The sequence below is a fragment of the Calliphora vicina genome, chromosome 5, assembly GCF_958450345.1.
Source record: "Calliphora vicina chromosome 5, idCalVici1.1, whole genome shotgun sequence".
NCBI lineage: Eukaryota > Metazoa > Arthropoda > Insecta > Diptera > Calliphoridae > Calliphora > Calliphora vicina.
The window spans coordinates 59,551,051-59,569,220 of NC_088784.1; the positions used below are offsets into that span (position 1 = coordinate 59,551,051).

Genomic DNA, 18,170 nt, shown 5'->3' on the forward strand with positions numbered 1-18,170 from the left:
TAATATGTAGAATCGATCCTACGATTGTCAAATCGCATGTGAGTTGCAAATCGCCAAACTTGTTTCTGCATGTTCTGAAACTCACACGTTTTGCTTGTGATTTGATCTCTGCATTTTTAAAATTTTTAATATTTTTATAGATTTTTTAGGAATAGTAGCCCGATACAGTGGTATAGAAAAAAGAGGGAAATAAATCTGTAATTTCTAAACGGTTATCCGGCTTCAGTTACCTTTATGAGGAACTCTCCAAAGCATTATAATGAAATGTAATTGTATGAACATAATTCTTAAACTTTACACCAAAACTCTGGATATAATAAATGCTAGTGATAATAAAAAACCTGATGAAAATGCTTAAGATCCATGGTAGGTGTGATATTGTTCAGGTTACGATGATTTTCGTCAAACAACCCGAATGTGAACAAAAGAGCGTAAAAGTACACACATTTCATTCAGTTTCTTGATGTTGTTGTGGATATTTTATTCTTTATCCAAAAGAGCACACAAATTAAATGTCTCTTTTTGCCTACCAATGCTTTAGATGCTGGTGTTGTAAAGCTTCCTATGAAGTACCTAAATGATTATAAGATCTTGATTATTTATGTACATATTTAAAAAAAAGTTTATAAAATGTTTCCCTTTAAAGTTTTCAAATACTTAAGTACAGACTTTAGTTTAGATAAAAATTTGAATTAAGTGTAGATAGATATTTTCATCTTCTTGTTATTGGTATTTTGTATGTTTTTGTTATTGTTTGAATATTGCAGTTTAAATTGTTTTTTTTTTTGTTGTATTTTTGAAATTTTCATAAATCATTAACTCGGTTTGTTAAATCTGGATGGACACTTACGTAGAACAGTTTAATGTTTTTATTAATTCATTATATTTTTATTTTTTTAATTTAAAGTTTGATTTTGTATAATATAAATATTAGTTATTCAGTTAGTTTGCTTAATGTTTTGTTGTCTTTTCTTTACTTCGTTTAGATATTAAATTATTTGTTTTGACTCTGTTTCTGTTGTTTTTTTTAATATTTTATTTAATAATATGTATGTATTAATAATAAATTGTGTATTTATTTAATTTGTTTTATTGTTGTTTGTTTTTAGTGTACAATAATAATATTTGTATCTTAAAATTGTATAATTTATGTGTATACATATTGTTTTTTTGTATTCTGGAGATTGAATTTCGTTTAGGGTCGGAATGGTTATTTCTTTCAATATATTTTTTTGTTTATTTTATTTTTTTTTTTTTTTTTAATTTTTAGTATTGTTAAATGTTGTTTTAATTAAATACTACGTAATCCTGATAAATTTCATATTATTCATAATTTGTTTTTATCAACTTTTTTTTCATAAGCTGTTCAAATTCATTATTATTTCCGGATTGTTTGTTCTACACTAATGCGTCGTTACGAGCACTACACGAAAGACTGTTTCAATTTTTGAGAAAAATAATTTAGTATACATAATTAATACAAATAATTGTTAAATTATTGATCGAGATCTATCTATTGATCAAGAAATATTTAGAAAAAAAGGTAGACGAATCTGTTTTGTAAATCATGTTAACAATTAAATTATAAAATTATTTTTGAATAAATTAATTTTATATACCATGGACTTTCAATCATACATCCTATTTTTTTAAAGCAAAATCTCTGTTGTTGTGGTCTGGCAAACTGTAGCATTTTTGCTAGACTTGCTAGGTTACCAAGGGTAGTTTACTATGAAGAATAAATTCCATTTAAATTGATTTTCAAATATCAATTCTAATATAGGCGAGGTATGTCAAAGGATGATTGATACCAGGGGAATACCGCAAGTTGAAGTATTGATGATGGATAAAGTCTGATATTTTTCGAACAACTTGGCGTCAACCCCCAAAAAACCTAACTTGTTCTCTTCACTAAAAGATATGAAGTGAAACGTTTAAAAAAACGGAACATGAGTAATAAAAAAAAAACAGAAATTCTATATGTAAGAATTGGGAATAATAACCAAGACCATAAGAATCACAACACAGTTGGCCGAGGATATCCGTGATCACTACGTGATCCAAAATCAACTTTGGTAGGACACCCCAATATTGAACCCACATAGGGATGTTTGGAAGATTTCAGTTAGGTTAACGAAGTTTATGCGTTATTTATTGACTGATCTAAGATTAAAAATCCTCCAGCTCTGGTGTCTACATAATAGAGATGGATAATAGAATTCCTTAGGCTTCTAGATGAATGTCATGTCTTACAGACGGTCTTAAAAGTTCACAAAGATGAGGATGAAGCGTTGGTGGTTGGATATCTGTTGCTTCATGGGGGGAATAAAGTGGCTTTATGGCATATAAAAGAGTATTTATGGAGGGATGGTTCTTTCGTTTCTATATTGTTAGGACTGAAATTATTTCATTATAAAAGGGATTCTCAATAGTCTTAAGAAACCCCATTTAATAAACAAACAGTTTTTGAAAAAGCTTTGAGTAACAAAATTATTTTTCCCGAATAAAAATTAACAAATCTTGACTAACGTTTACCATAATACCGGTTGTCTACTAAAATCTAAACATACGAGTGCTATTATTGCTTATTTATATACTATCGTTTTACTTTTAATTTCATATGTATAATAAATACTTAATTTTTTTCCATTTAATTTTTTTTTTTTTGAGATTTATTTTCCATCACTACGGGTACCATATTTTTATTTTGTAGGCTTTCTTTATGAGCTGATACTAAATCTTAAGAACTAAGATATTTATAATAAGTATTATTAATAATAATAAATCATTAATAGTACATAGTTAAAAGTATTGCACATTGACTCAAGCATTGAAGATGAAATGTAGAGAATTGCTAAATAAATTAAAAAAAAAACAAATAAATAAATGATTGGAATAAAAATTAAAATTTAATTCAAATCATATCAACAAAGATAAAAGCTTACCATTTTTAAATTACATACTTATGTATGTATATGCACAAGACGTTGTAAAAATTTAAAAAGAGAATTAAAAAAAGAAAATAATAAAATAAAATCGCTATTGCACTTGAAAAATAAAATTTTCGATTTTTATTAAGATTGTTGTAATTACATTATTATAATTATTGCATGACGATATTTAAAATGGTTTTTGTTTTTCAAAATAACGTTTGTTTTTTTCGGTTTTTATAAATACATCACATAAAAAGTATACAAATATAATATTTGAATTATTTATTAATTAATTGTAAAATATATTGTATGTGTTTAATATAAAATATAGGATTTATAAACATTCGGGTAAATAAAAATTATAAAAAATACTACACTTGTTGAGGAGGAAATTTAAGAAAAAATTAAAAATAATATTTGTTTTACAAAATTATAACGCGTTTGTTTTCATATTTACTATTATTTTTTTTTCGTTTAAAATATTATCAATAATATTTATTTATATATGTATAAACATTTACAAGTTGAAATACTTCTTGCTTGGCTATTCATTCGTTGCTTAAATAAAATTTTAAATTAATAGAATTGTGTTTTTATTTTAATTTGAAATTATAAATGGAATAGTAGTTGTTTTTAACACTCATAAAATAATAATAATAGTAGGAGTAATAAAAAAATATGTAAAGCATCACATGAATGTATGTAAACTTAAAAATTTAATACATAGGTATATATATATATGTATTTATCTTTTTAAATAAAAGCAAATTATAATAAATTTTTTAAATAAAAGGCTAATGCACATTTTGATAAAACACTTTAAATGCTAAAAAAGTATGAACAAAAAGTTTACAAAATTTTGCTAAAAAAAAATATATTAAACTTAACCGAAAATGTTCCAATACCTAAACAATTGTCTACCGAACTAAACTCCTAAAAACATTCTCTTTTCATTTCATTCATAATGTGGCGATACGAACTAATGAGAGCTTTCCTTTTCTAGTTATATATATTTTAGGAAATCAAGCTAAAACTTTTCAATCATTCGTTTTAATCTTCTTACATACATACATATTAATTAGAAAAACACCAATATTGGCTCATGAACTTTGAAAAATAAAATTGATTAAAGTTCATGATCATTTTTTTACAATTATTTAATTTTTGGTTTAAAACATAAAATAATGTTTTGTTAGCCAGACATTTCACAGGATAAATCAGGCATAATTTTGAAGAAATTAATGTTGAAATTAGGAACAATTAGGAAACTCATACTAATTTGGGACTATAGAAAAATTTTGTAATTTTTTGTACAATTTCGTAAGTTAGTAGTACTAATTTGACCACATTGAAGTTAAAATTTCAATGTAATGGGAATGTATTTAGTTCTTGAGGAAACGCGCTGAAAATATTCAACATGAAATATTGAATTAACATATATTTACAAAAAGTTTTCATTTATCTGACGTAATTTTAATCATATCGCGGTTATGAAAAACGTATTGGTCACAAATGTATAAAATTTTTTGAGAAAACAAAAAAAGGATTGAAGGTTTGGCAAAAACAAACTTATTTCAGACCTACATTGGTGAGCTGGATAAAAGTATAAAAATCTGTTAATGTTTTTTCAAACTTCTTTAATATAATATCAATATTAATTAAGTATTGTTTCTGTGGAATATTAAAAATTGAATTTTTATTCTTTGCTGAGAAATGGTATCTTACATAAACTTTCAAACTTTTTAAATGTTCTGGCCAATCATCAAGTTTTCAAAAGCGCTACTAATTAATGTATGTAAAATATTGTTTTATAAATACCAACATTTGTGTTTGAAAAATAGTTTTACTTGTTTTTTTAATATGAGAAATTGCCTATAAATTGATTTCTGTTTGGTAATGCCGTAAAAGATCTTATTTTATAGAGTTTTTAAACATAATGTTTGAAAATTTCATATTATAATTTCGAAACTGATTTATTAGATATTTAAAAAGTTTTAGCATGGCTCCATTATTACATTTAACATGTTTATAGTAGAACGTATCGCACTATTTTAGAAAAGTTTCATTCGTAATAAAAAGCATACAAATTTAATGATAATGAAGAGGGTATGTTGTCTTCTTAGCTAATTTATAATAAATAATCTAATTATAATATTTATATATAAATACATATATGCCTATAACACATACATATACACACACATAATTATAATAATATTGAATATTACACTGATTGATTAAATGTAATAATAACTTAAGGAAAGGAAGAAATTTTTCTTGTTTTTAATCGATTTTTTTTTTTTTAATTTAAGTTTAGTTTGTTAAAAGCAAAAACACAAATCTTTAAAATTTAAAGTTGATTTTTGTAATTTTTCTTCATTATTATTTTTTTTGTAACATTTTAAATGTTTATGTTTTGTGTTTGTTGGTGTTTTGTTTTATTATATTTAATTATGTAGTAGTGGTACATATGTATGTAATGTTGAGTTGTGTAAACAGCATCTAGCGGCATTTTTTGTTGTTAAAGAATTTAGAATGACGTTCATAAACTCTATTTGGTGAGTTAAAATGCCGTAGAGCGTCTGTTATATTTTTTCGTATTCATCGTATTCGCATCGGTGTTTATGGTTGGTGTATTACATTGATTGCGTCCTGATGTTAGGCGCATTATAGAACATGTGCGTTTATTGAACATATTGTTATCAGTTACTGTGGCTGTTGTTGTCTCATTTTTCGGGTAAATCTTTTGATTTGGCACTGGTATTCCATTTGTTGTATTTGTGTGATTGATGGTGGTGTTGCTAGTTCTATTAATGGTGGCCGTAACTAATGTGGATTGCCTACAATTAGCCCAACGTTGCATTTGATGCGAACATTTCGGAAATAATCATTTACGCCCACCAGAGCCACTCAAAGTGCTCAAAGATTCACCGCGACTTTTGGAACGTGGCATAGCGGTTTCTATATAGCGTTGAACAAATTTCATTTACATTTTATTATAGTTTTCTTAAAGAAAATATATAAGTTTCTTCTTACCTTTACTTGATTTTTCTGCTTTGTAGGCTCTCATAGCTTTGCCCCGTTTGTCCAATATTAACTTATCAAATCTTACAAACATACCATGTTTGGGTTTACATTGAAAATATTGAATGCCTTGAACACTGCCATCATTTTTACCCGTAGGTGTGTCAAGTTCAACACCAATCCATGTACCCTTTTGGAAGTGTGTGGTGCCGACGTAACTTATAACTCCGCTGGTATTATAGGGTCTAATTAAAACTGATTCACCAACCACAACCCAGTCAGGTAAAGTCACATCAATGTGTTTGTCATCTGTGGGAATACAAATTGAATTAATATAAATTAACATACTAAGAGCTAGTTTCTGGGATAGAGATAATCTACATTCTTCGCTTAAACCTAAATTAAACTAAAAATTGTGTTTCTCACTTATTGTTTATATGCTATATAATCTAGGTTTAACTGAGCATCATTGGCGAGTTAAACCTAAGTATAAAATGTCAAAGCACAAACAGCTGGAAAATAAAATAAACAATTCAGCACAGCAGTTCTTTGTTTTTATTTGCTTTATTAACATCAATATAATTTTTAATATACATTTTATATACTTTTATGTCGCTTTTTCTTTTAGAAAGTTAAAATTTACAAAAAAAGTTATGTAACGCGGTTGCTTTTTCTTATAAAATGTATAGTATTGCCATATTTATATGAAAAAATTTGAAGAATAAACATGTGATTTGACTGAAAAGTATGACAATGCTAACAAAATTAATCCACTAGTGAGAAACACAATCATTGGTTAAATTCCGGCAAAATATGTTTCAGGATTAATATAACAGCGTGTTAAGCTGAGTTTAACTGACAAGTAAGAAACTAGCTCTAAGTCAGAGATGCTTAATCGAATGCCAGGGTACCAAGTGCAAAACATCTTTTTTATATAATATTGTCACGCTGAACACAATTCTGTCGAAAATATTAAAATCGTTCGATCAATTTTCACTATATTTTACACCATTAAATTTTGTTTTAAATATTTTAAGAAATATTTAATGTTTTTCTAACTTTAATGGAAAATATTTTTCGCAATATTTTCTGGTTCCTGCAGTATTACAAAAAAATTTAAAATTTATATTACATGTGATAATAACTATTGACAATAAATTAGAATTTTGCAATTAATTGCATAATCCTGCAAGATATAAAAAAATGGTACTAAATTTGGAGCTAAACTTCAGTAGAGTTTAAAACCACAAAGAGTTTCTAATACTTTCAATTCAATTCATGTTCCTAAGACAAAACTGTTGGAAGTAGTTTAAAGTGAATGACGTTTTCGTGTCTTCATTAGTATCATATTATTTTCCCTTTATCATGTTGAAGTGCTTACAAGACTCAAAATATAATTAAGAAATAAATATTTATCGTCAGCTTATTATTGTTTTGTCACATATCGAAAAACGACAATGAATTTTTTTAGGAATAGAAATAACGTGAATAAATGTCTTATAAAAATCAACAAAATTCATTAAAATTGTTGTTTATTACAGATATGAAACAAATGACAGTTGTCAAAAAATTTTCAATGGTTGTGATTTGCAGAGCGAGAGAAAAAATATAATTTCAATAGGCAACTAGTGTGAAATATATTTGTCCCTCTTTTCAAACCACAACCATTTTGACATTTTCTTTTATTATTTTTTTTTACTGAAACCAGCAGATTCATAACTGTATAATATGTGTCTAAGAGCTAGTTTCTGGGATAGAGATAATCTACATTCTTCGCTTAAACCTAAATTAAACTAAAAATTGTGTTTCTCACTTATTGTTTATATGCTATATAATCTAGGTTTAACTGAGCATCATTGGTGAGTTAAACCTAAGTATAAAATGCCAAAGCACAAACAGATGGAAAATAAAATAAACAATTCAGCACAGCAGCTCTTTGTTTTTATTTGCTTTATTAACATCAATATAATTTTATATACTTATATGTCGCTTTTTCTTTTAGAAAGTTAAAATTTACAAAAAAAGTTCTGTAACGCGGTTGCTTTTTCTTATAAAATGTATAGTATTGCCAAATTTATATGAAAAAATTTGAAGAATAAACATGTGATTTGACTGAAAAGTATGGCAATGCTAACAAAATTAATCCACTAGTGAGAAACACAATCATTGGTTAAATTCCGGCAAAATATGTTTCAGGATTAATATAACAGCGTGTTAAGCTGAGTTTAACTGACAAGTAAGAAACTAGCTCTAATACTTTCAAGTTTGTGTGTTTTCTTGTGAATTATAAAAGAGGATTTGTATAAAAACACAAACTACATTTTAATATAAAAAGACTCGGTATAATTTTTAAATTACTTGGAGCTTTATATTTTAAAAGAATACGGTTTTATTAAAGGCAAGAAACCAACGTTTTTAACAATATATATTCCAGTGCACTTTCTTGCTTGATGTAATAATAATTATCTACTTACCCTCAATTTCCATGCTAGTCGACATAGATGATACATTCAGATGATCATTTGAGTTTGTCATTAGACCCTCCATTTTTGCCAACGAAGCACGATGCATTGCATTTGAACGATTGTTATTGTTATTCATGGTCGTTGTATTTGTAACACTGGATGTCATCAAATCATTACCATTGCCATTACTACCCTGAGGTGGAGTCTTTTTTCTTCTCACAACTTTACCAGCTGGCAGAGGTGTCCTAACTATACCAGTACCCTCTTCAATAATTTCGTTGCCATTTTGATTGTCGGTATTTGAGCTGGTGTCATTGTTGTTGGAATTTGTTTGGTTGTTATTAAGGTTTTTCACCGTTTGATCTTGATCACGTTTATCATGTGGTTGTGTTGCTGTGGTGGTGTTGGTAGTATTGCTAGTTTGGCTTTCATTGTTGAGATCATTGTTCAAATGCTGTGTCTGCTCCTCCTCACTGTTGCTGATATTTTCAATTACAAGTTGTTGGTCTTGTTCGGTTTCGATTGTTAGGGGAGCATTGATAATTTCTGTTGGCAGCTGAGTTGTTGTTGTTGTTAAATCATTTTGATTTTGTGACTTTGGTTGTTGAAGTTCGGCATTTGTGGGTACTGTTTCCATGTGTTTGTGGTTAATCGAAGGCTTTGGCATATCTTTAAGGAATGGATTTACTCGATGTGTTTGACGATTTGGTGGGGAATTCGAATTAATGCGATCAAAGTCTGTAAATTTGCCACAAACATATTATGATGATAACTGTTTGATAAGAAATAATTACTGATAAAACAATACCTGGAGTTTCATCAATGCTCATAGAACGCATTGAGGCAATATCATCATTAGTTAAATTGGTGCAGGAAACAGCCTGTTAAAGTGTGAAAGTGCAAATGAAATATTTTTCAAAACATGCTTTTTATTTTTGTAACTCACTTGAGATCCATAACCACTCGAAGTTGATGAACTCATGCTGGGTGTGGCTAAGCCCGTCAAATGTTTTAAATTTGTATTAACATTGGATGTGTAACTCAAATAGCTGTGATTCGAGTGTGTGCTAACATCCATAAATGAATCCATAGTTTTGGAGGAGGTAAGACGTGATCGTGGTGTTTGATAATTATTGCGTTGATTCTTTTCATGTTCATATTCGTTGGCATATTCCGAATCACTGTAACTATCCTCAGGTTCTTCAGCCAAAGAGCGGTGTCCTCCCAATGGCTCTTCGTGTAACGTAGTCATACGCATACCCATCAATTTACTCGTAGCTGGTGATGCTGTTTTACATGCACAAAGATAAGTATTATTAATGATATTATGTTAAAGCTGTATTACTATTTGTTAAAACGTTAATGATTTTGTGAGTTAGTGATTCAAACGATATTCGTTTGCACCTACGTTTTGTTGGCTGTGGCCTAAAGTTTGAATTTAAATTCAAATTCAAAAATGTTGGACGAGCTGCATTCCATTGTTTTGAGAAAAAGTGATTAATAATATAAAATAATTTATTACAAGAATATTTTTTTTCTTATAGAAGAACAACAAATAAAATCTCAACTAAAACTAAAACAAAACTAATTTTTTTCTGGTGTATTTTCATTGTCATTACTCATCAACTAAGGGCAAAGCAAAGGTGCTGTATTTTTATTATTATATGTTATTAAAATAAATATTTGAATGCTTTTGGTGCAAAAAAATGATATGCAACTGAATGAGATGATTTCAATTACCACTTTAATTAATCTAGTAGATTTATTACCAGATTTTTCTGTCAGTTATTATTATTATTATAAGAGGATACACCGTAAAATACTGTTGCACATTCCTAATCTGTCTGTCAAATTCATAATTAAATTCAAATAACAAATTGCATAGAAAAACACACAAATCCTTTATTTTTAATATAACAGAATGTAATCGATATACTGCATTAAATTGGATAACAATTACATATTGTGCGGAAAGTATATATTTCGTAAATAAACTGATAAATTTAGAAAAGCAACATTTTTAAAAAACATGGATTATTTGGAATAAATTTTGTATGATTTGTAAATTTTTCGTACTTTTTGTATTTATTCAATTTTATAATTCTTATCATTTGTTTTGGAGTAAAATATTCTGCATTTCTTCAGATCATTTTTAATTATGAACATAGTTGGCATTTTTTGCTGAGTAAACTAATAAAAAATATTCTCAATTTTTTAAAACAGATTTTCTGTGCTTTAATATATTCCCTTTAAATCATTATTTTAATTAGAGTGGTAAGTTTTTGAAGCGATGAACTGATGTTGATGGACGAATTTATGATTTGTTTGACTAAAACATTAATGTGAACAACATCTACATCTACAACTAATTTTATGCATTTACAAGGCCATCAAAAATATGTTGCAATATAGAAACCATATTCCAATTATTTTTTATTACGGGTAGACTTTTGTTTAAAAAAATGTGTAAGTTGTACATTTTGGATGACCCTGTACGAATTAATTATGTATATTTATTTAAGTTTAACAATAATATGTATAATACATTAGAGCAATGGAAATTCTTTTCGGCAAATCTAGTAAATGAAGGATGAATCTTTTTGAAATGATTAACAATTTTCACATGATTAATAGACGAGGCGAACATTATTACCAATGGCTTGTGATGATTTGATTTGATAAAACACAATACAACACAATACAAACATTTGGTTTTTTGGAACTAAAAACAAAACTTAAAATAAGGATCTAAATAAAAAGACAGTAAGTAGAGTGTTTTTATAAGACAGAGTACAAACAAAATCAAAAGAAAGTTATTTAATAAAGTACATTAAAAGTTAAACGTTTAGTTGGAGTAAATGTCATGTAATTTCATTATTTTATTTTTTTTTTTCAATTACAAATACTAATAGGTGTCTTAATATTTTCGAATTTCTTGGACATTTAGTTTAGCGTTTGTGGTAAGTAAAATTGTAATTGTCTGGTTTCTTAAGAATGTTTGTAATTACTTTTGAATACGTCTGAATAGTACGAGTAATAATTGTGTGTAAAAAAATTTAAATGTAGAGTTCATTAAAAAAAGTTAATAGTTATTAATTATTAGTGTAAGTAATCAAATAACAAACGTACGAAAACGAGCGAGCGATTGTTTAAGGAACGTAGAAATTAACGATAATTTTTGTTTTGTTTGGCAATAATAAAAATTTACATTCAAGTGCCAATTAATTTTATTAACTAATCATTGTTTAAGACTTTTGTAAAAATATGAACAAATTGCTTTACTAACAAATTACAGTCTTTAATTTTAAATTTTTATTTATTCAATGCATAGTAGGATCATCTGTTCTATTATTACCTGACAAATAGGAGCCTGTTTGTGGCGCATATTAGATCGATTGTTTGATTGAGAATTAACATACAACAACAAATATTATTCAACATTTTTTTCATAATTTTTTATCGTTAGTTTATAAATGTTTGAAAATAAAAAAAGATAAAAACATAAATTATACAAACTTAGAGAAAGATTTTGTTTTTAATAAATAATTTAATAAATACATAATTTTAAATGAAATTATTAAGTGAAAATAAAATAATATTGAAAATGTAAATATTTTACAGTAGATTTTGGTTTAAATCATGGTCTCGGGAGTAGTATAAATATGAAGGCATTAATTAAATGTAGTAAATTTTAAGAAAAAATTACTACAAACACTAAGCACCATCATACCACAACAAATTCTCGAGATTTTTAATAATTATATTATAATATTTGGGTTTTATTTATTATTTTCAATTTTCTGATTCGATTTTTCAAAATTAGGAAATAAGAATGCATACTCAAACAAATTTTAGCAATTTTTTTTTGGAATTTAAAGTTAGTTGGCGGAGTCATGACTCTCAAATTGCCAGGTTGTTCCACGTCTTAATTTTAATAACAAGGTTTAAGCGTTCCAGCTTAAACTTAAGTGATAATAGTAATAGTACTCCACCAGTTGCTGCTTTGAGTTTTGAATGGTACTCCACCAGATTAACGATATGAGTTTTAAATGGTGGGTGCTCAACCAGTTCACTATTTGAGTTTTAAATGGTACTCAACCAGTATCGGCATAAATTAAAAGATAGAGCAAATTTGGACACTGCAAATTTGGACAATGGTTAATTCTTGCTGGGTAACGATCTTGAAGCGATGCGAGGGCTTATATACACTCTGTGGTCTAGACCTCCTTTGCGATTGAGCATGTTTTCCTGGCACTTTCGCAAAGGAGGTCGCGACTTCAAAGGAGCGTATTAACCAAAGGTTACTCATCTTGTCAAGATATTGGGGCGATAGTGTGTCCAGTAGCTGTCGCGTCAATTATTATGACATATATCGTCTCGTGATATCCACGCTTGAGTTCGCCACTTGTATGGTAGAGGCTTTACCTGGGGGGTCACGAAACATATACACTCTTAAGGTCAAGGTGAGTGGTAGCAGTGCCGAGGACCTGGATGGTTAGTTAGTGTCTAAAGAAACTAACCGCTAACAGCTCCCCTCAGCGTCAGTGTAATACGCTGTTGTAATGTAGTTGCCCAGTCCACGCACGCCGTCACTGCGTGGATGGTCCGTCTTTACGTGCCTACTCGTGGGAACAAAATAGATCCTAAAAATTCAAATACAACTACAGAGGAGACTTCCGATTTTAGGGAAACTAGGGAATCGGAAGGGGGGGTTTCGGACAGCACCCTAGAGGGTGAATTAACCCTGACAGACGTACATGCTCGGATTCTAGAGCATGAAGGACAGGTGAGTGAACTGGATGTGGATGGTCTTTTGGGACTGTCGAAAGACTCCTTTGGGGAAACTAGTGCCACTCAGAGGTTGGAGGAGTATGAGATCACTATGATTGCTGCTCAGAATCAGATAACGGAAACATCCCCTCCCACTGCTAGTGACAAGGATAACCAAAGGAGCCGTTCGGCAGAAGATGATCCACATGGCGCTAAGGTCGCCAATCTTGTTCGGCAGGCCGCCGTGGAGGAGTTGCCTAATGCCACTCCACGAGACACTGATAAGCCAGGCCGAACGAAAGAGGATAGGGCAAAAAATGGCACTAGGAAATCTCTAGCCTTTCTGTATAAGGTAGAGAACTTCAAATTGCCGAAACTAGACGGCGTCGAGCTGAGTTTATCAGGGGGAGCCAAGTATTTAGGAACCTTCCTTGACAATAAACTGTCATGGAAAATAAATACGCAGGAAAGATTGAAAAGGGGCCTTAATGCCTACTATACATGTAGGAACTCAATTGGCAAAAACTGGGGCTTGCGACCGAGTATGGTTAATTGGATCTACACTTCTGTTGTTAGACCTATTATTACTTATGGCTGCACAGTGTGGTGGGAGGCAATGAGGAAACGTAGCTACAGGGCTATACTCAACAAGGCTCAAAGATGTGCATGTCTGGGTATCACAGGTGCCCTAGGCAGCACCCCGCAGGCGGCGTTGGATATAATCCTGAATCTACTACCCATTGAGATATATGTTGAAAGTGTGGCAGCAAGGAACTTACTCAGACTATCTGAGTCTTCCTTAGTGAAATCCTTGCGGATGGGACACACTATGATACTGTATGAAGCAGGCCTTGTTAGTCAGGGCATTACTCCATCTGGAATCTCTGACTATAAGGTCGCAACCTTCAGCTTTGGTGCTTCACCCCCAGTAGAATTCCCCACTAGGGATAAGTGGGCTGGATCCGATCAACTGTTTGATGGGTGCGCAGTTTTCACAGACGGTTCCAAAATGGATTCTGGTACGGGGGCCGGGGTATATTTGGTCGACCAAGACATCAAGCGCTCATATAGACTCCCTAACGAGTGTAGCGTCTTCCAGGCAGAGATCTTCGCGATCTGGAAAGCCACAGAGTTGATAGGGACACACATAAATAGGGGGTCTGCAGTGACAATATATGTAGACAGTCAGGCAGCACTGAAGGCCTTGGAATGTCATATAATACACTCCAACCTAGTAGAGGACTGTAGGAGAGCTCTGGTGGAGCTATTGGCACATTACTCAGTGAGATTGTGTTGGGTGCCAGGGCACTGTGATATACAGGGTAACGAGGTAGCAGATGAACTTGCTAGACATGGTTCCGATTTGGACCATGACACTAGGGAACGGGCTGTTAGACCACCCATTTGTCACTACTACAGGGTAATCTACGAAAGATTCCGGGACTGCACGAATCGATCCTGGTGCAGTAGAACAGATTGCAAAGTGTCCAGGGCCTTATGGCCAAGACTGAATGCGAACGCGACTGGGACACTGTTAGAGTTGGATAGGTACAATCTCAGGATTCTAGTAGGAGTGATAACCGGTCACTGCTCAATTGGAGCCTTTAAGGGAAAGTGGGATACTGACACACAGGACTTCTGTAGAGTATGTGGGGATGCAGAGGAGATAGAGACAGTAGAGCACATTATGTGCAACTGCCCTATGCTACAGGGTCATAGACTTAAATGGCTAGGAAATAGATTTCTGGATGAACTTGGTAATGTTGCTGGCTGCAAACTAAGCAACATACTAGGTTTCATTAAGGGAATAGGGTGGCTATTTAAGGGACGTTCTACGGCAGGTCCAAATCCGTGAAAAGACTAATCTTTCCTTTCTTTCTTCTTCTTTTTATCAGACGGAATTTTGGACTTCTTTTTTGCTTATTCTAATGCTATTATCTTTATCTTTTTCTATCTCTATCGAAGGGAATCACAATGGACCTCAAGGTCTCTGGGTGGAAGTACACTTTGTGTACACCCTTCTAAACCTAACCTAACCTAATTCTTGCTGCCTCTTTTTTTGAGAAAATAACACATAAAAATGCAATTTGATGCGAAAGGGCAAATTGACAATATTTTTAGCCGATAATGCAATTAATGGTTTTAAAGATAATCTAAGATTAAGCATAATTTGAGAATAAATTTGATATCATACTGAGAAAACTCCATTTTTAAAGTGTTTTCTTAAATTCAAACATGTCTTTAGGTTTGAAAACGATTTGGGAATAACTTAACGTTGTAACTTATATTTGGGTTTTAGAGCGATTTAAAAAAAGTATTTGATAACAAGTTGGAAAAATGCCATTTAACAACATTATTTTCTTATAGCATCCTCAAAATTCATACAAATTTTGAACTCGAACATCTATCTACATATGTTTGAGAATCATGTTTGATATCAAATGTTAGTCATCATATTACAAACGTTTGACTTTGTGTTTTCTGGTGTACTTGGAGGTCGTCTACCACTCATGGAAAACACAGAGAATAACCTGCCGCAGAAAATAGTAGCAGCTTTGAATATAAGAGTAGTTCAGCAGTAAAACTGAGGTCGGGTGGAAGCAATATACTTAATATTGTTGGTCTCGCACAGACCGTGTCATCCTCAATATTGTTTCTTTACTTTCTCACTTTAGTTAAGAAAATTTTAAGAAATTAAAAATTATAATTTGCTTAATATTGCCTAAATTTTCGAAGCAGAAAATTTATAATAATAAACATTTAAATACCAAATAAATCTTCGAATTCAAAATGACAAGGGAAAATTAAAAAAAATAAATAATATATATGAATGACATTTACTAAACGATCGATTGGTTGTGTAATGAATGTTTTGATAGTTATATAGAAAGAAAGACATTATTGTGATCATGTGTTGTGAGAAAAATTTGAAATGATTTTTTCCACAGCTTTAGTAGTATTAAAAAAAATAAATGAAAGACATTCATACAAAAAGTAAAGCTAAATGCAAGTAAGCTGCACTTTTTTTATTTTGTATCGGAGCTCTAGCTGTGTTCTAAAAGAGTTGCAAAAATATTAATTGATAGTCAATTTATCAAAAAAGATGCTTGGTTTATATTTAAGACAAAAAATTAAGCTTAAGCATTTAATTAATATTTGTTATTTTGTTTTGTATTATTTAACGTAACCAAAGTATTTTTAAAGTGTGACGGTTGTGGTGGGGATGGTAGTGGTAGCGGTGAGTTCTGATTTTAAAAAAATGTGGAGAGATAAAAACTAATAAAATGGATCTTAAGTGTACTTTAGGGAAAAAAGAGATAAAATTGTAAAATCGTTTTTCTTTGAAAAAGGTTTATACATATTATAAATCTATTTAGCAATTAAGTTTTGTAATGAACGGTTACAGCAAATTTTACTACATCTAATAAAGATGTTTTGTTATAATTTTTCAATGACTACTAAACTTGGATACATTTCAAAATAGAAAGTTTTTAGTTTAAATACTTTACAAAATACTTTTAATTAAATTGTTTTTCTTTTTTACTTTCAAATTCAAATGGTTTAACTAATTCTTAGTAAATTAAGAAAATTCAGCAATATAAAGGAATTTTCACACAAGTTTAAAATAGTTTTCAAACTAAATTAACTTCTTATTAAGTTTAAATGAAAATTATAAAAAATTGTAAGGCCTATTTAAAAAATTCAATGCTAATAAATGATTCTTATTTAAAATAAAACATGTTTGGTGATATTTGTGTTGGAACATTTGATTCTTTTTAAATATGAAATAAACAAATGTAAAAGTGAATTAAATGGAAAAAACTTACCAATGCCAAATGCTTTTCCTGGAGAATCATCATTACTACCTTTACCGCCAAAGCTATGACGTGAACGTGTACCAAAATCTCTCATGCCTCCTGGTGTAGTTTGTGCTAAATTCATAAATTATTTGTTTATAGTTTTATCCAATTTAAGATTTAAATCGTAAAATATATGTATTGTACCTGGTTGTGGTAAGAATTTCGAACCTAATGATTGATTCAAATCCACAAACGATTCAGACCGTCCCACATTTAACAAAGATTCCATAGAAGCATCAAATCGCATAATCTATTTGAATAATGAAAATAACAAATTAAAAGATAATGTATTTGAATTTATGTTTAGATATTTTAAGTATTTTAAAATAAAATACAAATTAAAGGAATTCAAAAATAACAACAATGCACACTTAATGTTATACATAACACGTAATTAAAGATAAAAAATAAATAATGAACAAATATTGCTAATATATAAATATATACATATGTATGTATATTCTATTTTGGTGTATTACTTAACTATCACGCTAATTAAATAATTTCAATTGAATAAATAAAAAAATATATAGATTTTTTAGATTAGATTCTCAAATGTTCCCTATTTGTAAAAACGACCGGTTTCGGTGTTCTTTAACTTTTAGGTTTTTTTACAGACCGGTTTTATTTAAGAGGTTTTAACGAGATACTTTGTAAAGTTAATTAACATACTACTTAAAAATATTTTGATAACATTTTTATTATAATATATTCATTTATTTTTTATATTTCGTAAAAAATCTATGTAAAATAAATGCATAAAGTTAGGCGCCTTAATTATTCAAAAATGTCAAATTTGGAAGGATTTAGTACACAATTCTTAACATATATCTTATTAGGGTCCACAATTATGTAAATTAGAGATCAAATGTATGGTTTTAATGATAGGAATGAAATTATAAATGGAATTAACCAAAAAGTTTATTTATTTATTATATTTATGTAGTTACAATATTGAAATTATCATGTTGTTTAACAAATTTGCGGTTTTGGAATGATGCAAATTTAAAGCAGGTAATTTTAGACGTAAATATATTTAAAAAACAGTTTAACATATCGAGGGAATATATTCAAAACCTTCTATCTTAGAAAATACAAGTTTTCAGGAGAGCAAAAAA

The 18,170-nt window shown here is 29.6% G+C and overlaps 1 protein-coding gene across 7 annotated transcripts in view; it reads right to left on the minus strand.

Moving 5' to 3' along the window:
- Positions 1 to 3,042: 3,042 nt before the first annotated feature.
- Khc-73 (Kinesin heavy chain 73) overlaps positions 3,043 to 18,170 on the minus strand; it is a 69,711-nt gene continuing 54,583 nt past the window's right edge. For all 7 annotated transcript variants that reach the window (XM_065510792.1, XM_065510786.1, XM_065510790.1 and 4 more), the window contains 7 exons: positions 17,197 to 17,302; positions 17,020 to 17,124; positions 9,369 to 9,709; positions 9,231 to 9,303; positions 8,432 to 9,160; positions 5,970 to 6,266; positions 3,043 to 5,894 (listed from right to left, as the gene is read on the minus strand). In XM_065510792.1, coding sequence (XP_065366864.1) covers positions 5,821 to 5,894; positions 5,970 to 6,266; positions 8,432 to 9,160; positions 9,231 to 9,303; positions 9,369 to 9,709; positions 17,020 to 17,124; positions 17,197 to 17,302 — 1,725 coding nt within the window. In that variant the 3' untranslated portion in view covers positions 3,043 to 5,820. The remainder of the gene's footprint in view (positions 5,895 to 5,969; positions 6,267 to 8,431; positions 9,161 to 9,230; positions 9,304 to 9,368; positions 9,710 to 17,019; positions 17,125 to 17,196; positions 17,303 to 18,170) is intronic.